General features: G+C 44.1%; 2 protein-coding genes across 6 annotated transcripts in view; both read left to right on the top strand.

Annotated features, from left to right (window-relative positions):
• The window catches only part of ZNF653 (zinc finger protein 653), a 119,285-nt gene extending 113,292 nt beyond the window's left edge, over positions 1-5,993 (top strand). Inside the window, exon 9 of the mRNA XM_089688851.1 lies at positions 4,094-5,993. Coding sequence (XP_089544977.1) covers positions 4,094-4,097 — 4 coding nt within the window. The 3' untranslated portion in view covers positions 4,098-5,993. The remainder of the gene's footprint in view (positions 1-4,093) is intronic.
• A 9,642-nt stretch (positions 5,994-15,635) lies between these two features.
• The window catches only part of ELAVL3 (ELAV like RNA binding protein 3), a 108,330-nt gene continuing 99,676 nt past the window's right edge, over positions 15,636-24,289 (top strand). For 2 of the 5 annotated variants that reach the window (XM_089688844.1, XM_089688842.1), the window contains exon 1: positions 15,641-16,657. In XM_089688844.1, coding sequence (XP_089544970.1) covers positions 16,649-16,657 — 9 coding nt within the window. In that variant the 5' untranslated portion in view covers positions 15,641-16,648. Of the gene's footprint in view, positions 16,658-24,289 lie in introns of all 5 variants that reach the window. The other 3 variants (XM_089688843.1, XM_089688846.1, XM_089688845.1) reach the window with 3 other exon arrangements.

Raw genomic sequence — 24,289 nt, 5'->3', positions numbered from 1 at the left:
TTGAAGTAGCACAAGTGTGAATGGAGCCTCCAGCAATTTGTAATCGATTTTAGTCTATGGGAAGTCTACGATTTATTGTATCTGTTGCGTGCCTTTAAATAGAAAAAAGAAAAAACCCAGCAGGAAGAGGGGGAATCCTTCATCATGACCACACCATGCATGCAGACCTGTGAACCCTGAGCGATATCATAAGCTGCCAGCAGCATCCACCTAATTGGGTGGATTTATCAGGTGCAAGAAGTGACTTGCCATGAACATTGGATTGATGATGACGAAACATTCAACCTAAGCTGTAAACCAACATACGGCATCAGTGCAGCTCACTATCCAAGATCCATCACCTGAAATCTGTTAGTGGAACGTCTGCCCAGGGGGCCAGGAGCTAGTAGCCTTTTTGCTCGTTGTATGATGGTACCTGGCCTGATACCCATGGATCAAGGGGGCACTCTACGTCTGGAGGAAAAGAAATGTAATCTCCAAACACGGAAAGGTTTCTTCACAGTGAGAGCTGTGAGAATGTGGGATAGACTCCCTCAAGAGTTGGTTCTGGCCAGCTTGGTAGATTGCTTTAAAAAAGTCCTGGATTCTTTCTTGGATGCACAGAATATAACTGGATACTAACATTTATAGGTAAAGTTGATCCAGGGAATATCCGATTGCCTCTCGGGGGATCAGGAAGGACATTTTTTCCCTGCAGGAGCAAATTGGATCATGCTTTGCTGGGTTTATTGCCTTCCTCTGGATCAACTATTTAATGGTTGAACTGGATAGACTTTTGTCTTTTTTCAGCCAGACTAACTATGTAACTATGACTTGTAGTCACAGCCAGGGGCGGACTGACAACTCATGGGGCCCCCGGGCAATAGGGGATCATGGGGCCCCTGTGTCCTTGCCCAAACTCAAAAAAGCCTATGAAAAAGGTACCAGGGGTATCTCATGGGGCCCCCTACTGACCCCGGGCCCTTGTGTCCGAGTTTCCAAATGGTCAGTCCACCCCTGGTCACAGCTACGATTTAGCCCATGGAATGGAGCACTTTGTACTATTGTGGGCTCATTGGGGGAGATTTACTAAAACTGGTGCTCACGGAATCTGGTGCAGCTGTGCATAGTAGCCAATCAGTTTCTAACTTCAGCTTGTTCAATTAAGCTTTGGCAATAAGACCAGAAAGCTGATTGGTTTCTATGCAGAACTGCACCAGATTTTGCACGCTCCAGTTTTAGTAAATAACCCCCAATGTGTCGTCATTGTCAGAGAAGAGGTCATAGTATGGGTTGGGGGAAAACCTACAATAATAGACAGCTGGGATATGAATGGGCTCCTCAACCCCCCACTCCCCTCTGTACACTGTATGTGCCAGTGACATTGTCCTCATTACAATGTAAATCATCCCTATAGTACAGCTGGAATTCGCAGTTGTCTGCCTACATATATTGTTCCAATCATGTATATATAATAGTTCTATAATATATAAATGCCCGTTCACATATATGTGGATTGGATGTGGTTTGAACCGCATCCAATCTGCTTGACATGTGAAATACCATTGCTTCCTATGGTGCCTATTCATATATGTCTTGTGCACTGGCGGTGCAGATGCAGTAGTTTAAAAAAGAGTCCTGTATGGTTTCTGAGCAGTGCTGTCCAGTTCAGGCCATTGACTTCTATGGGAACCGTTCATAAACCGCATATGTGTGAACAGGATAAGATCCTGTCCTGAACCTTATGAGAACCTGTGAACAACTACTGTGTCAATTAGCTGTGAAACCTGAGCTTCAAACCGCACCACACATGTGTGAATCAACTGACATTCAGAGCTGATTCACACATGTGTGGTGCGGATTGAAGCTCAGGTTTCACAGCTGATTGACACAGTAGTTGTTCAGCGGTTCATGTCAGGATTACCTCAGGTTCAGGACAGGATCAGCTCAGGATTTGATCCTGTTCACACATATGGAATGATCCCCTTCCCATAGAAGTCAATAGCCTGTAATCCGCACTTGAACTTGAAGGCGCTGTTTAGAAATCGGACAAGACTCTTTTTAAAACCACAATGAATCTGCACCACCAGTGCACCGGGCATATTTGAACAGGGCACCATAGGATGTAAAAGTTATTAAAAAAAATAGATACAATTTCTTTAGGTAAAAATGTATTCTTCTACATGTCTTTGGTTAAAAAAAAATTCCAATAAGTGTATATTAATTGGTTTGTGCAAAAGTGATGGTGTCTACAAACAACGGTGGAATTTTTATTTATTTGATTATTTATTTTTATACTAGGTTATACTGGGACTATGATAGTGTTGCGGGCAATCTGACACTAACTGACACTGGGTAGGAACTGACTAACTGACACTGATATCTCCAGTGACACTAATACAGTGATAAGTGATAATACTATACACTGCCACTTTACTAATGACACTGGCTGGGAAGGGGTTAACATCTAGGGGCAATCAAAGGGTTAACTATGTGCCTAACAATGTTTAATGTGTTTAATATGCGCTGCCGTTACTAAGAGATGTGCCTGTTTTTTCTCCCTTTGCAGGGAGAAGAAAATAGCCACATCTCTGCTCTGTGTACAGAGCCCTGTGTTGTTAGTAAACACAGGGCTCTGTACTGTCATTTGCTAAGCTGATCAGCAGGTCACGACCATAAATCATTGGCCGGGACCTGCTGACTGACTCGTGTTGTGCTGAGAGACAGCACAGATTGAACAGTGGGCGTTTGCTCACGCCCCCCTACCCAAAAATGCTGGTCCACATACATGTACATTATCCAGCACAGAGCGGCCACCCTGCCGCAGTAAACATACATGGGGCGGTCTACAACTGGTTAATGCAAACGTGGGCATAACTTTTTTCTTGTTCAATAGTTTTTACTAAGCCTAATCATTTTTTATCATTTTTATTTTTTAATCTTTATTTTTATCTTTATTTTTATTATTTTTACTTTTTATCATTTTTACTTTTTGTCTTTATTTTTATTATTTGTACTTTTTATCATTTTTACTTTTTATCTTTATTTTTATTTTCATCTTTATTTTTATTATTTTTACTTTTTATCATTTATACTAAGAAGAAACAGGATATAATGTACATGACAAGCTTCATTACAACAATAAATGTATAGGTTTTATAAAAAAAAAAACAACCGTTTGAGATATTTTATCCAAATATCAAAAGATAGACAGTATGACGGAATACTCAGATTGGCAGTACTGGTTAAATATTAAAGACACGTAAAGATACTTAGTTTCAGGACCGGATGCTCAGTATAGTCGCATATGGAGCCCATGTATCTGAGCTAAAGGAGGAGTAAAAAGAGAGAGGGAGATGAGGCTAAGGAAGGGTACTTTGGGGAGCTATGGACCAAACCATCACAGGTCCAGCAGGTGGTGGTCAAAGTCTGTTGAGGAGAAATGTAGTAAGCCAAGGGTCTCAAACTCAGCAGAATTTGGATATGGTATTTTGGAGTCATGCTGTACATTTTTCTTTGATGATGGTAAAATGAACTTGAGATTTAACCTCCAAAATAGGAATGTGGTGTGATAGCCAGGTCTTTTCTATAACTTGTTTTGCATATCTGAGGATGTGGGTCATAAGGACAAGATGAGATCTGGAGACCCCCTTGGGTTGCAGTTAGGGCATAACTGTTTTATTAATTTACATAGGTCATTCAAATTTCACATGTTAGTAGAGTAACTCTTCCTCTATAGTAACTCTTCTTCTTCTTTTGTATTGCTGGTAAAAATGAGATTCCAATCAGAAGCAACATGCCATCATTGAGTTTTTCATGAAGGAGAGGAGCAAGCTGTCCGACATCCACAGAAGCTTGAGCCTATGTAACTGAGCTAAAGGAGGAGTAAAAAGAGAAAAAAGAGAGAGGGAGATGAGGCTGAGGAAGGGTACTTTGGGGTGTTATGGACCAGGCCATCACAGGTCCAGCAGGTGGTGGTCAAAGTCTGTTGAGGAGAAATGCTGTAAGCCAAGGGTTCCAAACTCAGCAGAATTTGGATATGGTGTTTTGGAGTCATGCTGTAAATTTTTCATTGATGATGGTAAAATGAACTTCTTTTTCTTTTGTATTGTAGGTAAAAAATAGATTCCAAGCAGAAGCAACATGCCGTCATTGAGTTTTTCATGAAGGAGGGGAGCAAGCTGTCCGACATCCACAGAAGCCTAGAGAATGTTTATGGAGATGACCATTGTCAAGAGCAATGTGCACAGATGGATAAAGAAGTTTAAAGAAGAGGAAACCAGCATTGAAGACAAACCACACAGTGGAAGACTATCAACTGTGGCCACTGGCACAAATCGTCAGCGAGTGGACGAATTGATTGGCACAGACCGATCCACAATGCATGAGCTTGCCGCACAGCTGGACTGCACACTGCAATATAGAAGATGGTGGAAGTCTAAGGGTAGCCGAAAGTGTGTGCAAAGTGGGAACCTCAGCAGCTGACACCAGAATTTAATTTGGGTGGAAGTCTGCTCTGATCTGCTGGAAGTGTTTGAAGCCTATGAAGACACTGGTGACAGGATGAAACATGGGTGTGTCTTTATGATCCAGAAACGAAGAATCTTTCCATGGAATGGCATTACACCTCTTCCCCAAGAACTAAGAAGTTCAAGATCCAGCAACCAGCAAAGAAAGTCACAGTGTTTGTTTTCTAGGATGACAAGGGCATCATTCTCCTTGATTTTCTGGAATGTGGCTGTTCTGTGACCAGCAAGCAGTACATTGAGACACTTAAGAAGCTTGGAGAAGACATTAGGACTAAGTGACTGAAGAAGAATCTGAAAATGGTTCACTTTCACCATGACAATTCGAGACCACACTAATTTTTGGCAGCAAATCAGGGGATCTGCAAATTTGGCTGGTCAGTGGTCCCCCATCCACCATTTAGTGTCCTGAACTTCCACTTTTTTGATTCAATGAAAGGTAAACCCTGTGCACAATGATTGGCTGACACAGACAAGGTGAAAGTGGCTGCAAAAAAAATGGGTACATCAGAGCACACCTGATTTTTTTTTCAATAAATTTTCCAGGTATAGAATGTAACCTCTGCCATATTAACCACTTGCCTGCCGGGCACTTATACCCCCTTCGTGCCCAGGCCAATTCGTGCCCAGACTTTCAGCACTGTTGCACTTTGGATGACAATTGCGCGGTCATGCAACATTGTACCCATATGAAATTTTTTTCACACAAATAGAGCTTTCTTTTGGTGGTATTTAATCACTGCTGGGTGTTTTATTTTTTACACTATAAACAAAAAAAGAGCAAAAAAAAAGTTTTTGTTTGTTTCTATTATAACATTTTGCAAACAGGTAATTTTTCTCCTTCACTGATGTGCATTGATGAGGCTGCACTGATAGACAGCACTGATGGGTACTGATAGACAGCACTGATGGGCACTGATAGGCAGCACTGATGGGCACTGACAGCACTGATGGGCACTGATGAGGTGGCATGGATAGGCAGCACTGATAGGCAGCACTGATGGGCACTGATAGACAGCACTGATGGGCACTGATAGACAGCACTGATGGTCACTGATAGAGAGCAATGATGGCCACTGATAGGCGGCATTGATGGGCACTGATAGACAGCATTGATGGGCACTGATAGACAGCATTAATGGGCACTGATAGACAGCACTGATGGCCACTGATAGGCGGCATTGATGGGCACTGATGAAGTGGCACGGATAGGCAGCACTGATAAGAGGCACACTCTAGGCGGCATTGAAAGTCAGCACTGATGAGCTGGCACTGATGATGCTCCACTAATAGGCGACACTGATGGGCTGCACTGATGGGTGGCACTGACTAACGGCACTGCTGGACACTGATGGGTGGAACTGCTCGGCAGCACTGATGGGTGGTACTGCTGGGCACAGGTGGGTGGCACTGCTGGCAACTGTATTTACCCGGTGATCTGCTGTGTCATTGGATCACATGGTAAAAGGCAGCTGTGATTGGCCGTTTACCATATCACATGATCACCTGTGTCCATAGAACACAGCAATCACTGGCGGCACCAAGCAGAGGACGTGTTCTGGGAGGACATCCATGGACACCCTCCATGAACTAGACAACGGCACTATAGCCGTTTTTCGGCTATAGCGCGGTAGGGAACTGGTTAACAGACAGTGACCTCAATAGCTTACAAGCTGAGGCGGTAATACATTATATACAAAAACCATAACAAAGACAACACTTATGGTGCATCAGAGAAGTCCAGTGACTATGTTGCATCAAAGAAAGAACAGCATAAGTAACAACAGAAAAGCCATACGCCCTAACTGAGGAATCTGGCGTTGGTGCGTGAGATATCAACGTATAAAAATGCACAATTCAAAAAATAAAATGAGAAAGTACGCAAGAGCAAAGCATAAATCATCCATATTGAAGAGCCTAAAAAAGAAATGGAGTGAAGGAAAGAGAAGTCATGAAGGCGCTCGAGCCTGTGCCCCGGGTCTCGATGTGTATAGTAATGCATAACTGGCTAATAACATAGTAGGATGGGCATGTTGGAACCAAGGGGTCCATATTTTGAGGAATTTCTCATGTGTATCTAAAATGACGCTGGAGAGCTTTTCATTGATGAAAAAGAAATCCAAGCGGCAGCTGACTTCTGTAAAGGGGGTGAACCAGGGGCGGACTGACCATTTGGAAACTCGGGCGCTGCCCGAGGGCCCGGGGTCAGTAGTGGGCCCCATGAGATGCCCCTGGTACCTTTTTCATAGGCTTTTTTGAGTGTGGGCAAGGACACAAGGGCCCCATGATCTCCTATTGCCCGGGGGCCCCATGAGTTGTCAGTCCGCCCCTGGGGTGAACTGTTTCCAAGCTTTTGCTTTAGTTTGCTTTGCTGCCAGTAGTACATAAGGAGCCAGTTTACATTGGTATTTCGGTTTCAGATGTAACAGGACATCGGTTCTTTGGGGAAAAGGACAGGTTAGTAATGATTGTAATAGTTTAAGGAATTTTGTCCAGAACTGGGTTAGCATAGGGCATGTCCACCCCACATGGAGGACATCTCCTGGAGTACATCAGCCCCTGAAACAGGTACCGGGGCAGAAGGATGAAGGTGATGTACACCTGATTTTCTTTAAAGAGGATTTGAGAGTTGGGTTCACCTATGGCGCAAATGCATTGCTTGTCATGGTGGCTTTGTTGGGTTGTACCTTTGTATAGAGCAGGGGTCTCCAAACCTTCTAAAGAAAAGGCCAGTTTACTTTCCTTTTGACTTTAAGGGGGCATTGGGAGTAAACAATGCTTGCTCTTTGGTTTTAGGGGGAGAAATAGTTGGTGTCAGTTGGAGGAATGGTGCCACATTGCTGGCATCAGTGGAAGGAATGGAGTGCCAGTTCAGTGACAGGAATAGTGCGCCATTGTTAGTGTCAGTAGAAGGAGTAATGCCCCATTGTTGGTGTCAGTGGGAGGAATAGTGCCCCATTGTTGGTGTCAGTGGGAGGAATAGTGCCCCATTGTTGGTGTCAGTGGGAGGAATAGTGCCCCATTGTTGGTGTCAGTGGGAGGAATAGTGCCCCATTGTTGGTGTCAGTGGGAGGAATAGTGCCCCATTGTTGGTATCAGTGGGAGGAATAGTGCTCCGTTGTTGGTTTCAGTGGCAGGAATAGTGCTCTATCATTGGTATCAGTGGCAGGAATAGTGCCCCATCATTGGTATCAGTGGCAGGAATAGTGCTCCGTTGTTGGTTTCAGTGGCAGGAATAGTGCTCTATCATTGGTATCAGTGGGAGGAATAGTGCTCCGTTGTTGGTTTCAGTGGCAGGAATAGTGCCCCATTGTTGGTATCAGTGGAAGGAATAGTGCTCTATCATTGGTATCAGTGGGAGGAATTGTGCCCCATCATTGGCATTAGTGGGGGGAATTGTGCCCCATTGTTGATATCAGTGGAAGGAATAGTGCTCCGTTGTTGATATCAGTGGTAGGAATAGTGCTCCATTGTTGGTTTCAGTGGCAGGAATAGTGCTCCGTTGTTGGTATCAGTGGAAGGAATAGTGCTCTGTTGTTGGTTTCAGTGGCAGGAATAGTGCTCTATCATTGGTATCAGTGGGAGGAATAGTGCTCTGTTGTTGGTTTCAGTGGGAGGAATAGTGCTCCGTTGTTGGTATCAGTGGCAGGAATAGTGCTCTATCATTGGTATCAGTGGGAATAATAGTGCTCCATTGTTGGTTTCAGTGGCAGGAATAATGCCCCATTTTTGGTATCAGTGGCAGGAATAGTGCTCTGTTGTTGGTTTCAGTGTCAGGAATAGTGCTCTATCATTGGTATCAGTGGGAGGAATAGTGCTCCGTTTTTGGTATCAGTGGCAGGAATAGTGCTCCGTTGTTGGTGTCAGTGGCAGGAATAGTGCTCCATTGTTGGTATCAGTGGCAGGAATAGTGCTCCGTTGTTGGTGTCAGTGGCAGGAATAGTGCTCTATCATTGGTATCAGTGGGAGGAATAGTGCTCCGTTGTTGGTTTCAGTGGCAGGAATAATGCCCCATTGTTGGTTTCAGTGGCAGGAATAGTGCTCCGTTGTTGGTATCAGTGGCAGGAATAGTGCTCCGTTGTTGGTGTCAGTGGCAGGAATAGTGCTCCGTTGTTGGTGTCAGTGGCAGGAATAGTGCTCTATCATTGGTATCAGTGGGAGGAATAGTGCTCCATTGTTGGTATCAGTGGCAGGAATAGTGCTCCGTTGTTGGTGTCAGTGGCAGGAATAGTGCTCCGTTGTTGGTGTCAGTGGCAGGAATAGTGCTCTATCATTGGTATCAGTGGGAGGAATAGTGCTCCGTTGTTGGTTTCAGTGGCAGGAATAGTGCTCCGTTGTTGGTATCAGGGGCAGGAATAGTGCTCTATCATTGGTATCAGTGGGAGGAATAGTGCTCTGTTTTTGGTTTCAGTGGCAGAATAGTGCTCTGTTTTTGGTTTCAGTGGCAGGAGTAGTGCTCTGTTCTTGGTTTCAGTGGCAGGAATAGTGCTCTGTTGTTGGTTTCAGTGGCAGGAATAGTGCTCTGTTGTTGGTTTCAGTGGCAGGAATAGTGCTCTATCATTGGTATCAGTGGAAGGAATAGTGCTCCGTTGTTGGTTTCAGTGGCAGGAGTAGTGCTCCGTTGTTGGTTTCAGTGGCAGGAATAATGCCCCAATGTTGGTGTCAGTGGCAGGAATAATGCCCCAATGTTGGTGTCAGTGGCAGGAATAGTGCTCCGTTGTTGGTGTCAGTGGCAGAAATAGTGCTCCGTTGTTGGTGTCAGTGGCAGGAATAGTGCTCCGTTGTTGGTGTCAGTGGCAGGAATAGTGCTCTATCATTGGTATCAGTGGGAGGAATAGTGCTCCATTGTTGGTATCAGTGGCAGGAATAGTGCTCCGTTGTTGGTGTCAGTGGCAGGAATAGTGCTCCGTTGTTGGTGTCAGTGGCAGGAATAGTGCTCTATCATTGGTATCAGTGGGAGGAATAGTGCTCCATTGTTGGTATCAGTGGCAGGAATAGTGCTCCGTTGTTGGTGTCAGTGGCAGGAATAGTGCTCCGTTGTTGGTGTCAGTGGCAGGAATAGTGCTCTATCATTGGTATCAGTGGGAGGAATAGTGCTCCGTTGTTGGTTTCAGTGGCAGGAATAGTGCTCCGTTGTTGGTATCAGGGGCAGGAATAGTGCTCTATCATTGGTATCAGTGGGAGGAATAGTGCTCTGTTTTTGGTTTCAGTGGCAGAATAGTGCTCTGTTTTTGGTTTCAGTGGCAGGAGTAGTGCTCTGTTCTTGGTTTCAGTGGCAGGAATAGTGCTCTGTTGTTGGTTTCAGTGGCAGGAATAGTGCTCTGTTGTTGGTTTCAGTGGCAGGAATAGTGCTCTATCATTGGTATCAGTGGAAGGAATAGTGCTCCGTTGTTGGTTTCAGTGGCAGGAGTAGTGCTCCGTTGTTGGTTTCAGTGGCAGGAATAATGCCCCAATGTTGGTGTCAGTGGCAGGAATAATGCCCCAATGTTGGTGTCAGTGGCAGGAATAATGCCCTGTTTTTGATGTCAGTGAAAGGAATTATGCCCCATTGTTGGTATCAGTGGCAGGAATAATGCCCCATTGTTGGTATCAGTGGAAGGAATAGTGCCCCGTTGTTGGTGTCGGCGGTAGGAATAGTGCCCCATTGTTGGTATCAGTGCAAAGAATAGTGCCCTGTTGTTGGTGTCAGTGGCAGGAATATTGCCCCATTGTTAGTGTCAGTGGTAGGAATAATGCCTCAAGTGCCAGATAAAGGCAAGCAAAAGGCCACAGCCAGCCCCAGGGCTGCAGTTTGGGGACCACTAGTATAGAGGAAGAGTTACATCGTGTAGAAGTGTGCTTGTGGGGCAGTAAAAATGTGCAGCTGAGCTGCATTTTTACTGCTCCCCCTTAAACTGCAATAGGCAACAGGAATGTTTACATTTGTAGTTGCAAAGCTTCAGGTTGAAGACAAAAAATACCTGACATGCAGTGATCATCGGGTGGCAAGCTCACCAAACGCGACCAATTCAGTTAAACAGGGAGGCACCACAAACATACCGGCATATTTGTTGGAAAAAAATGGGGTTAAAACAGAAAATGAGGAGGTGTCACTTCACCTCCTCACTACCTGTTGATTGCCTCTGAAAAGCGATCTAAACACGCATCGAGCTTCAGAGGACCAGTAGATTTAGATGCTTGTCTACAGCTACGTCTACTCTACCAGCATTTGAAATTTGAATGACTTAGGTAGGTTTAGTCAAAAGTTATGTCCATTTTGTATTACTTTCAGTAAAGTCCTCATACTGTATATACGTGGAGATGGAGAGGAGTGATGCCCTTGCAATATAATATACAATTAGAGAGTAGTGATGTCACTCCTGTAAATATTTAACATATATTTGCTGAGCAGTGATGATTTATAAAATATTTGCAGAGAAGTGATGTCACTCCTGTAACATATATTGGAGAATAGCGATTTCACCTCTCTATCATATAATATGTTTTCAAAGGATAAACTCCCAGGAGACTAGTTATGTTCATCCTGTCACATGTCATGTGAATTTTCAGTGATGATGTCACTTTTGTAGAATATAATGTATATTTGGGGAGTGGTGATGTCATTCCTTTAAAATATATCTGGAGAATGGTAGTGTGTCTCCTGAAAAAAGTAGCGTGTTTGTGAAGGTTATCTCTATTGTGCAATATGTGACTTGTAATTGGTGAGTGGTGATGTCACTCCTGTAAACAGATAACATACTGCATATTTAGAGAAAAGTGATGTCGTCTTTGTACCACCTAACATATTGGTAGAGTAGTGATATCATCCTTATACGATCTAACATACTGGAGAGTAATGATGTCATCCTTGTACAATGTAATATTTCTCTGTAGATCAGTGATGTCATTTTTGTACAATCTAACATATAGTGGAGAGTAGTGATGTCATCCTTGTACAACCTAATGATTTTGTAAAGTAGAGATGTCATCCTTGTACAATCTGACATATACTGGAGAACAGTGATGTCATTCTTGAATATTGATCCATAGATCAGTGATGTCATTCTTGAACAATCGAACATATATTGTAGAGTTGTGATGTCATTCTTGTACAACCCAACATGTATTTGTAGAGTAGTCAGTCCGCCCCTGCTAGTGATGTCACCCTTGTACAATGTAACATACATAGGAGAACAGTGATGTCACCCTTGTACAATGTGACATACATAGGAGAACAGTGATCTCACCCTTGTACAATGTAACATACATAGGAGAACAGTGATGTCACCCTTGTACAATGTAACATATATAGGAGAACAGTGATGTCACCCTTGTACAATGTAACATACATAGGAGAACAGTGATGTCACCCTTGTACAATGTAACATATATAGGAGAACAGTGATGTCACCCTTGTACAATGTAACATATATTGGAGAGTAGTGATGTCACCCTTGTACAATGTAACATACAAAGGAGAACAGTGATGTCACCCTTGTACAATGTAACATATATTGGAGAGTAGTGATGTCACCCTTGTACAGTGTAACATATATAAGAACAGTGATGTCACCCTTGTACAATGTAACATACATAGGAGAACAGTGATGTCACCCTTGTACAATGTAACATACATAGGAGAACAGTGATGTCACCCTTGTACAATGTAACATATATAGGAGAACAGTGATGTCACCCTTGTACAATGTAACATATATAGGAGAACAGTGATGTCACCCTTGTACAGTGTAACATACATAGGAGAACAGTGATGTCACCCTTGTACAATGTAACATACATAGGAGAACAGTGATCTCACCCTTGTACAATGTAACATACATAGGAGAACAGTGATCTCACCCTTGTACAATGTAACATACATAGGAGAACAGTGATGTCACCCTTGTACAATGTAACATATATAGGAGAACAGTGATGTCACCCTTGTACAATGTAACATATATTGGAGAGTAGTGATGTCACCCTTGTACAGTGTAACATATATAAGAACAGTGATGTCACCCTTGTACAATGTAACATACATAGGAGAACAGTGATCTCACCCTTGTACAATGTAACATATATAGGAGAACAGTGATGTCACCCTTGTACAATGTAACATATATAGGAGAACAGTGATGTCACCCTTGTACAATGTGACATATATAGGAGAACAGTGATGTCACCCTTGTACAGTGTAACATATAGGAGAACAGTGATGTCACCCTTGTACAATGTAACATATATAGGAGAACAGTGATGTCACCCTTGTACAATGTAACATATATAGGAGAACAGTGATGTCACCCTTGTACAATGTAACATATATAGGAGAACAGTGATGTCACCCTTGTACAATGTGACATATATAGGAGAACAGTGATGTCACCCTTGTACAATGTAACATATATAGGAGAACAGTGATGTCACCCTTGTACAATGTAACATATATAGGAGAACAGTGATGTCACCCTTGTACAATGTAACATATATAGGAGAACAGTGATGTCACCCTTGTACAATGTAACATATATAGGAGAACAGTGATGTCATCCTTGTAGAATGTAACATATATAGGAGAACAGTGATGTCACCCTTGTACAATGTAACATATATAAGAACAGTGATGTCACCCTTGTACAATGTAACATATATAGGAGAACAGTGATGTCATCCTTGTACAATGTAACATATATAGGAGAACAGTGATGTCACCCTTGTACAATGTAACATATATAGGAGAACAGTGATGTCACCCTTGTACAATGTAACATATATAGAACAGTGATGTCACCTTTGTACAATGTAACATACATAGGAGAACAGTGATGTCACCCTTGTACAATGTAACATATATAGGAGAGTAGTGATGTCACCCTTGTACAATGTAACATATATTGGAGAGTAGTGATGTCACCCTTGTACAATGTAACATACATAGGAGAACAGTGATGTCACCCTTGTACAATGTAACATACATAGGAGAACAGTGATCTCACCCTTGTACAATGTAACATACATAGGAGAACAGTGATGTCACCCTTGTACAATGTAACATACATAGGAGAACAGTGATGTCACCCTTGTACAATGTAACATATATAAGAACAGTGATGTCACCCTTGTACAATGTAACATATATAGGAGAACAGTGATGTCACCCTTGTACAATGTAACATATATAGGAGAACAGTGATGTCACCCTTGTACAATGTAACATATATAGGAGAACAGTGATGTCATCCTTGTACAATGTAACATATATAGGAGAACAGTGATGTCACCCTTGTACAATGTAACATATATAGGAGAACAGTGATGTCACCCTTGTACAATGTAACATATATAGAACAGTGATGTCACCTTTGTACAATGTAACATACATAGGAGAACAGTGATGTCACCCTTGTACAATGTAACATATATAGGAGAGTAGTGATGTCACCCTTGTACAATGTAACATATATTGGAGAGTAGTGATGTCACCCTTGTACAATGTAACATACATAGGAGAACAGTGATGTCACCCTTGTACAATGTAACATATATAGGATAGTAGTGATGTAACCTTTGTACAATGTAACATATATTGGAGAGTAGTGATGTCACCCTTGTACAATGTAACATATATAGGAGAACAGTGATGTCACCCTTGTACAATGTAACATACATAGGAGAACAGTGATGTCACCCTTGTACAATGTAACATACATAGGAGAACAGTGATGTCACCCTTGTACAATGTACCATATATAGGAGAACAGTGATGTCACCCTTGTACAATGTAACATATATGAGAACAGTGATGTCACCCTTGTACAATGTAACATATATGAGAACAGTGATGTCACCCTTGTACAATGTAACATACATAGGAGAACAGTGATGTCACCCTTGTACAATGTACCATATATAGGAGAACAGTGATGTCACCCTTGTACAATGTAACATATATAGGAGAACAGTGATGTCACCCTTGTACAATGTAACATATATAGGAGAACAGTGATGTCACCCTTGTACAATGTAACATACATAGGAGAACAGTGATGTCACCCTTGTACAATGTAACATATATGAGAACAGTGATGTCACCCTTGTACAATGTAACATATATAGGAGAACAGTGATGTCACCCTTGTACAGTGTAACATATATAGGAGAACAGTGATGTCACCCTTGTACAATGTAACATATATAGGAGAACAGTGATGTCACCCTTGTACAATGTAACATACATAGGAGAACAGTGATGTCACCCTTGTACAATGTAACATATATAGGAGAACAGTGATGTCACCCTTGTACAATGTAACATACATAGGAGAACAGTGATGTCACCCTTGTACAATGTAACATACATAGGAGAACAGTGATGTCACCCTTGTACAATGTAACATATATTGGAGAGTAGTGATGTCACCCTTGTACAGTGTAACATATATAAGAACAGTGATGTCACCCTTGTACAATGTAACATACATAGGAGAACAGTGATGTCACCCTTGTACAATGTAACATATATAGGAGAACAGTGATGTCACCCTTGTACAATGTAACATATATAGGAGAACAGTGATGTCACCCTTGTACAATGTAACATACATAGGAGAACAGTGATGTCACCCTTGTACAATGTGACATATATAGGAGAACAGTGATGTCACCCTTGTACAATGTAACATATATAGGAGAACAGTGATGTCACCCTTGTACAATGTAACATATATAGGAGAGTAGTGATGTCACCCTTGTACAATGTAACATATATTGGAGAGTAGTGATGTCACCCTTGTACAGTGTAACATACATAGGAGAACAGTGATGTCACCCTTGTACAATGTAACATATATAGGAGAACAGTGATGTCACCCTTGTACAATGTAACATATATAGGAGAACAGTGATGTCACCCTTGTACAATGTAACATACATAGGAGAACAGTGATGTCACCCTTGTACAATGTAACATACATAGGAGAACAGTGATGTCACCCTTGTACAATGTAACATACATAGGAGAACAGTGATGTCACCCTTGTACAATGTAACACACTGTATATGTGTAGATCAGTGCTGTGATTCTGTAGGACATGACATATCTGTATGTAGATAACAGATTGCAGTCTATGGACAACACATAGGAGACGTTACTTGTAGACGTCATGAACCTTGGGTTGAATTCCTAGGCTACACTCAGGAAGATGTCGCATACACGGTACATGGCAGGCTGCTCAGAGCTGACACTACAAAGACAAGACGGGTACCGGAGGGAGACGGGAGAGGACAAGGCAGAGGGATGGAGGATGGGCAGAGAGATGTGAAGGATGCAGAGGAGGAATAAGTGATGGAGGAGGAGGTGACTGACAAGGCTGCATTGAGGACCACAGACCGGAGGTGGGGGGGATCTGAGATTGAATTCTAAATCGGATAGAATGGCAGCACATATAGAAGTGTTGCTGATCGGCAGGTGTGACAGTCTCCTCCTCTGTGTCCCTCTTCTCAGGGGGCCCTCGAGCAAAGAAAAGAAAAAAAAATCAGAAGAAAAGAGGAAGGACGGAGGCATCTCCTCCCCCCTCCTCTCCCCCTTCTCCTCTCCGCAGCCAATAGCCGAAAGAGCTGCACCATCCTCACTTCCATATATAAGTGCGGAGAGGGGGACCCGACTCTTCACATGAAGGGAGAATAGGTGTCAACACTTTGGGAAAAGACACAGAGAATCATATCGGACCCTACCCTCCTCCCTTTTCTCTCATTCCCTTTCTCCAAATTCTAGCAACCCCCCCTCCTCTTCTTTCCAGACAAAGGCCCCCCACCCCCCTAAACTGCCTATCCATCCTTTCTCCGCACTGCTTTTTGGAACCTTTTTTTCTACCTATTTTTGAGCTACCTTTGGATTCTTTTCTCAGTTTCCATATATTCATATATATATATTTTTTTTTTTGCCAAGCTGAGGGATCTTTTTGGTACCGTTTGATTATTATTCTTTTTTTTTTTTTTCCACGAACGTTCCCTGTCTCGATCCCGTGACGGCCGCCGGGAAGGGGCAAGGGAGCGGCGGGGTGGGCAGGCGCACCTCGGACGCCAGGACGTTGAGGAAAGGATCCCGACGGCAAGAGAGGCGCAACCGAAAATCCACAGCATCCAACCTACGTTCCCTCAGCATGGTGACTGTAAGTACCGCCATCTTATAATATTCCCCAAACGGGGAGAGGGGGGTGGTTTGAGGTCTCCTTGAAGTGCGATGGCAGGAAGGGGTTAAGGATGAAGATGACGGGTTGTATTCCGCAGGAAAAGGTGGATAGAAAAGGGTGGAAGGATGGAGGAACAATTCCCAGGGGACACCCATATGGGACTTGACTACGTCTTACAATGCAGAAGAAGAAAAGACATTTCCAATGGGAGGGTGCCCTGTGTCCTTGGTATGCTAGAGTCATGCCATGTATCGGAAATGGAAAAATAGATAGATCTATAGATAGACAGAGGATAGACAAACCAGCACAACGTACACCCAGCCCAGTTGCAGCTGGTACCTACAGGAACATAGTGATGGTAATGGTGGTGGTGGTGGTGGTGGTGGGGGGGGGGAGGTGGAGAGAAGGTTCTTGAGAACAATAGAAGAGACATGGCAGTGATTGGGCGTGTGAGCACGCGTGTGCGTGTAGGCATGGCTGCTTGATAGGCATATGATGTGTACAGTCAAGGCATTGAGTACTAAGCAAAAATTAAATATTGACTTGAGATAGATGGATAGATAGATAGATAATGGATGGATAGATAGATAGATAGATAGATAGATAGATAGATAGATAGATAGATAGATAGACTTATACATTCTTTCCATTTGAGCAACATAGAATATATTGCTATGGTTTAATATTATGTGGCCGTCCCATACAACTATATATATATATATATATACACACACACATATATATATATATATATATATATATATATATATGAAGTTTTTCACCCAACTTTCACCAAGGATTCTCCCAAGAAATATGGGACAGTTTTGTTAATTTTGTTGATTTTGTTATATATCGCCTCCTAAGTCACGCTTGGTGCCCCAATACTATCAGGGCTTGTTCAATAAGTCACTAAGCAAAGTATGGCAACCCATAGCTGCCAATCAGATAGCATCTTTCACTCATCCATCGTACGTTAGCCTATATCCAATTGGTTGGTTTGAGTGACTGCACCATGCAGGTGAAAAATTTGTGTCTTTACTTGCCTTATGGGAAAGGCCAGCGGTGTCCTGTGTCACCTACATAAAGTGTCGCATGTTTCACGCGGTCGGGTGTCATGCTCTGACTGGCCCTGTGCTGCGCAGGTTCGGTTGACCAAGCAGTGATGACCAAGCACTGTGACCCATAGCAACCAAATCGCCATTTCTTTAAGCCACTCCGGTGAAAGATACATTTTGATTGGCTGTCATTCATGTTTCACGTTGCCTCTGACAACGCTGTCCGGTGTCATACTCTGGCTAGCCCTGTGCTGCGCAGGTTCGGTTGACCAAGCAGTGATGACCAAGCACGGTAACCCATAGCAACCGAATTTCCATAGATTTAAGCCACACCGGTGAAAGATGCCCTCTGATTGTTTGCTATGCTTTACAGAAGTCTGCTCTTGGCAGTTTGCTGTAGTGAGTAAGCGTGCATCGTGCCCTTTGTTATACACTGCCGCACATGGAAGGCTTTTACACCTGGAAGAAGTTACAGAGCATCTTTTAGTAGTGCGAGCCAATGGCTGGCGAGCCAATGGCTGGTTGCCATAGGTTACCGCACACCCTTGCTCTATAACACAGGAAGGTAGAAGACTATGTTACCCATAGCAACCCATCACATGTTCACATTCCAGACTACAATGGCAGCAAATACATGGTTGCTATGGGCAGCATAGGCCAAGGGTTATTTACTCAAAGGCCATACTACCCTTTGTGCCTGCTGACTATCCTCGGCCTATAGGAAACACCCACCATTTCCTGTGTCGGAGGCCAACACCGGCCCTTGACAGTTCACCTTGTGTCATATTCTGTCAGTGGCACGCATCTCCTGAAAGGCTCCATTCTCTCCTCAGCCTCCCCCCCTCCTCCCTGTTTTCTCTGCAGTATCCACTCCTTTCTCTCAGACACAATCCGTCCTCTGTCTGACACTCTACTTTCACACTTAGCCCTCGGATTCACGTACCACGCTCGCATGCTACCCCCGGACAATAGACGTAATAAACAAAAATGGCCGCTGAAAGTTCATTTCTCACAATAAAAAAAAAAAAAAAAAAAAAGGCCGGTGTCTTCATTAGCATTGGTTAGCTGATTGCAGACAGAGCTACACCTACAGGCCCATGACCATTTCGGGCCCCCCGGTAGTCCGTCAACCAATGACGATGGTCAGCCATTGCTCTGACAACGGTCTCACGTATAAAAATACCTCAGCCCCATAAAAGAATGCTTTTTTTTAGCAACGACAAGTGTCATTATGGCCTGGGGGTGGCAGGAGGGACGCCGCTGACAGAGAGATGGATGATGGAGATGGTAATGAGATACATAGCGATGGAGGAGAAGAGGGAATGGCGAGAAACGAGACAGGTGGAGATGGATTAGGAGGGAATTTGTGAGACATGGAAGCAGGCGTGAGGGTGACATTGTGAGACGGTGAGATGGAGAGAGGAGATTTCGATGCATGGTCTTGTGGGCGGAGGTTGTCATTGTGATATATGGTGTGAGGAGGTTGGAGAATGGGGGTCACATATATTGGGAGACCATGATGGAGTAGGGGTAGGGATGATGCTATGGTGAAAATAGATCACGAGGGTACTGCGGGATTTGGTTGGGGGTAGAGAGATGCTGATGACAGAAGAGGTAAGGTTCACAAACTGAACGCTTTGAGACAGTCTATGGATGGAAGAGGAAGATACTGCTATAGAGGAACACCTGAATGAGAAACATACGAGGTCAGAACGCATCTACCGATGCACCAGTCTTTTTCCATGGTGGACGCACGTCCACCTCAAGCCAACCATCTCTAATGGTGACCACAATGTACATGAGGTGAAGATACCCTGATACAATGTGTGGCATCCAGGCAGTATGCGGCATGTACCAGAACAACCTTCAATACCTTTCAAAGATGACCCATGATCAATGTGCGCCAAGAGCAGACGCAAAATTACACATACTCTAGATTTGTAAAGCGCTGCGCAAACTGTTGGTGCTATATAAATCCTGTATAATAATAATTTGGCCTTTATATTAAATGGCTGGGGGCTGCACAATGGCTTAGTGATTTGCCTTTCTGCCTTGAAGAACCGAAGTCCTTGGTTTGAATCTCAGCCAGGACACTGCATGAAGTTTACATGTTCTTCCTGTGCTTGCATGGGTTCTCCCCCCACGTTCTAAAGACATGTTGGCAGAATAATTGGCCCTAGTATTTTTTCACCAATTGGCTATGTACTTGTGCTATCCAGGAGCGGACTGACCATTTGAGCACTCGGGCACTGCCCGAGGGCCCAGGGTCAGTAGGGGGCCCCATGAGATGCCCCTGGTACCTTTCATTGTCTTTTTCATAGGCTTTTTTGGGTGTAGGAGAGGACACAGGGGCCCCATGATCCCCTATTACCTGGGGGGCCACATGAGTTCTCAGTCCGCCCCTGGTGCTATCACATTCTGCATGACGGGCCCAAGCCAGGCAATTGGGGGAAGGGTTAAGGAAAGGCCCGGTGATCTACCTCATAATTGCCAAGAAAACTCTATGGTAGAGGCTCTAGGGTTTTAGACATTGCAGCAGGCAGCTGGCCAATAGAACTGCCAAGAGTTGAATATGAACAAATGGTTATATATGCATACATTAAGGTTGAGTTCAGACACTCGTGGTGACGAATCGGAAATCATCGTGTGTTTTGTCTGCGTTGAACGGATTATTGTAATTGGCTGATGGGGGTTTCAGTATAGCATGTCGTTTGATCTTTGTTCAGGATATGTAGAGGCCAAGGGGGGTCTCATTCATCAACATATCCCAACGACAAATTACATTTATTCGGTAAGGCGGCACAGAGGGCAACAATGGCATGCAAAGTGCAGTAATTCATAGTAACCAATCAGCTTAAAGTATAGTTAACTCACAATTAGTTATGATTGGTTGCTGTGCATTACTACACCATGCCGGTTGTAATGCCTTCATGAATCAAGCTTGGACACACATGTTGGAATTTTATCAACACTAAGCCCAGAATCACATTTGTGGGGCAGGGAAATGTGCGCAACATTGCATGAGAACGTATGTCATTCCTGCAGGCGTGTTGTGGTGCAATTCATTCTTAAAGCTGAACTAAACTCTGCAAATACCTCCTCTCCAGTGATCCAATCTCTGCAGGATCCTGTCAGCGGTGCTGACATATTCTCTCCTACTTCGGTCTTGGCTGACATGGGATGACATAACACCCGCGCATGTACAGGAGTTCACTCATCACGGGCATCAAGACACTGTGCCAAGAATGTAAACTGAGCTGCGCATGCGCAGTTCAATGTGCCTTCTACAGAAGATTGTTTCATTTCAGAAGAGACATAACATGCCTTTTCTGCAACATACAGCCTGCCTGCGTGCAATTCTTTTAATATGTTCACTTTAGTTCCGCTTTATCGGCACACCAGTGTGCCTTGATAACGCGCTTGCATTGTAGCATGCCAAAAGGTATGGTGACAAAGTACCATGCGTTTTGATACAGCACATTTAAAAAAAAAAAAGTTCATGCATTTCTTTAGTGCGAATGTCCTGTGTTGGGGTTCCCAATCTAGCCACACCTTAACCCATGTAAAATGCGCAGGCGAGCATGCTGTTATATGCAGAGGTGTATGAACCCATTAAAGTCCGTTCACAGAATCGCATTAAAAAATGCATGAGTCTTTCTTAGAGCACGTCGTCTGTTATAGAGAATTTTTTTATGCATTGCATTAAAATTTCATGCAATGCAAGACATGTTTTCCGTGCAATTTGCTTGCATTTTACGTGTTTTCTTCGCTGTAGATATGGACACGTGCAGGGGCGGACTGACAATTCATGGGGCCCCCGGGCAATAGGGGATCATGGGGCCCCTGTGTCCTCGCCCACACTCAAACCACATGCAAAAAAGCCTATGAAAGGTACCAGGGGCATCTCATGGGGCCCCCTACTGACCCCGGGCCCTTGGGTAGTGCCCGAGTTCCCAAATGGTCAGTTCGCGGCAGGGGCGGACTGACCATTTGGAAACTCGGGCACTGCCCAAGGGCCTGGGGTCAGTAGGGGGACCATGATATGCCTCTGGTACCTTTTTCATAGGCTTTTTTGAGTTTGGGCAAGGACACAGGGGCCCCATGATCCCCTATTGCCCGGGGGCCCCATGAGTTGTCAGTCCACCCCTGAGTTCGCCCCTGGACACGTGACTTCTCCGTGTACTATAATGTGTTGTGCGTTTTTAATCAAAACGCACAAAGGATGCCACAAGCAGGACTTTTCAAAAACACAATGCACTGATGTGAAGAGTTTTGCAGACTATAGTGGTAACTAGCTTTCATATGCTTTTAGCTCTGTGATCCTGTGTTGAAGGGCATTTGAAATACGATAGTGTGAACGGGCCCCTAAGTAGTATGAAGGCCTTCCTAATTGGATATAAATCAAATGGATTGTTTGGGTAGGCTGTCATACTACAGACTGCAGGTAAATCTAAAGGAGATTGACAATCATATTGTGACATGTTATGGCAGATTCAGAGATTCTTCTTTTCAATTCTAAACTTGCACAGGAAATAAAATGACAATTACAATCTGAATAGTTGCAACACAGACAGTTCTTCTGCCAGACATAGATTCTGCCTAGAGTGCAGTAGCTCATATTAACCAATCAAAATGAATCTTTCTCTGAGCTGATCACTTGTTGGTTGGCATAGCCTGTGGTTAGCCCTGTGTGGACATGGCTTGACTTTGTTTTGCTACATGAAAAGACTTTCCTTCACACCAGGGGTGGACTGACCACTTGGGAACTCGGGCACTCCCCAAGGGCCCGGGGTCAGTAGGGAACCCCATGAGATGCCCCTGCTACCTTTCATAAGCTTTTTTGGGTGTGGTTTTAGTGTGGGCAAGAACACAGGGGCCCCATGATCCCTTACTGCCCGTGGGCCCCTTGAGTTGTCAGTCCACCCCTGCTTCACACCATCGGCCTATAGTTAGTTGGCAATGTCCTCAGGAGTTCAGTGCAAGACAAAATGGAAAAGGTGAGAACTTTGTGTTTGCTTCTTGCAACACTGACAGTTATTCTTTCAGATTTTATGATAAATTAGGCCCCATGTTCTACCAGACACATTGAGGGAAAAAATTCTAAAACTAGTTGAGCATTTTTCCTTTCTTTTCTGGCAGTAGAACACGGTAGCTAAACTGTATTGACAGCTAGTGGAAGAGACGAACAGACTTCATGTCACATAGCTCCTCTTGGGTGGTGTTACCTTGTGGTGGGAGGGACAGACTCCATGTCACATAGCTCCTCCTGTATGGGTCACTCTGTGGTAGGAGGGACAGACTTGATGTCACATAGCTCCTCCCGTATGGGTCACCCTGTGGTAGGAGGGACAGACTAGATGTCACATATCTCCTTCTGGGTGGTGTTACCTTGCGATACGAGGGAAAGACTCCATATCACATAGTTCCTCCTGGGTGGTGTTACCTTGTGGTGAGAGGGACAGATTCCATGTCACATAGCTCCTCCTGTATGGGTCACCCTGTGGTGGGAGGGACAGACTCAATGTCACATATCTCCTTCTGGGTGGTGGTACCTTGTGGTACGAGGGACAGACTCCATGTCACATAGCACCTCCTGGATGGTGTTACCCTGTGGTGGGAAGGACAGACTCCATGTCACATAGCTTCTCCTGTCTGTGTCATCCTGTGGTGGAAGAGACAAACTCCATGTCACATAGCTCCTCCTGGGTAGTGCCACCCTGTGGCAGAGAGGATAGACTCCATGCTGCATAGCTCCTCCAAGGTGGTGTCACCCTGTGGTGGGAGGGACAGACTTCATGTCATATAACGCCTCCTGTCTGCATCACCCTGTGGTGGAAGGGACAGACTCCATGTCACATAGCTCCTCCTGGGTGGTGTCACCCTGTGCGCAGGAAAGACAAACTTCATGACACATAGCTCCTCCTGGGTGGTGTTACCCTGTGGTGGGATGAACAAATCCAATGTCACATAGCTCCTCCTGGAAGGGGTTACCCTATGGATGGAGAGACAGACACCATTTCACATAGCTCCTCCTAGGTGGTGTCATCCTGTTTTAGGAGGAACTGAATCAGTTGTATTCAGACCCCTAACCCTTTGTGGCGACTGCCATTTTTGCATTGCAGTTGGACATTTACCACCACTCATAACAGTTTGAGCTGTAAACCATTGCAATTGGCACATTACAATTCTGGTTTGTCAGTCTTGTCTGTATACATTCCACCCCTTGCTCACCCTGGGGGGGGGGGATAAAGACAAGGGACAGTATTTTGTCACACACAACCACCTCATCACTCTCATTTTTTGGAAGTAAGACAAATTTCAAATGCCCTAGTCAACGAACGGTGCTAAGTGCAAACTTCTATAACCCATAGCAGCCAATCAGAGTTCCCATTCCTGTGGTCGCCCCAGGTAGGTGACTTCTGACTGCTTCTCATGGGTACTGCACTTGGCACTTATCGCTTTGCTCCTTGCACCTTTAACTTGAATAATCCTGACTCGCAGCAAAGAGCAATTTATGAAGCATTCTCCATCTCATGATGGCCATCCATACCCCCAC

Source organism: Staurois parvus, unplaced genomic scaffold, assembly GCF_062004578.1.
Source record: "Staurois parvus isolate SC_StPar_1 unplaced genomic scaffold, SC_StPar_1.0 ptg000456l, whole genome shotgun sequence".
Classification (NCBI taxonomy): Eukaryota; Metazoa; Chordata; class Amphibia; order Anura; family Ranidae; genus Staurois; species Staurois parvus.
The sequence above is the reverse complement of the archived record's forward strand: the minus strand, read 5'-3'. Positions and strand labels throughout refer to the sequence as shown.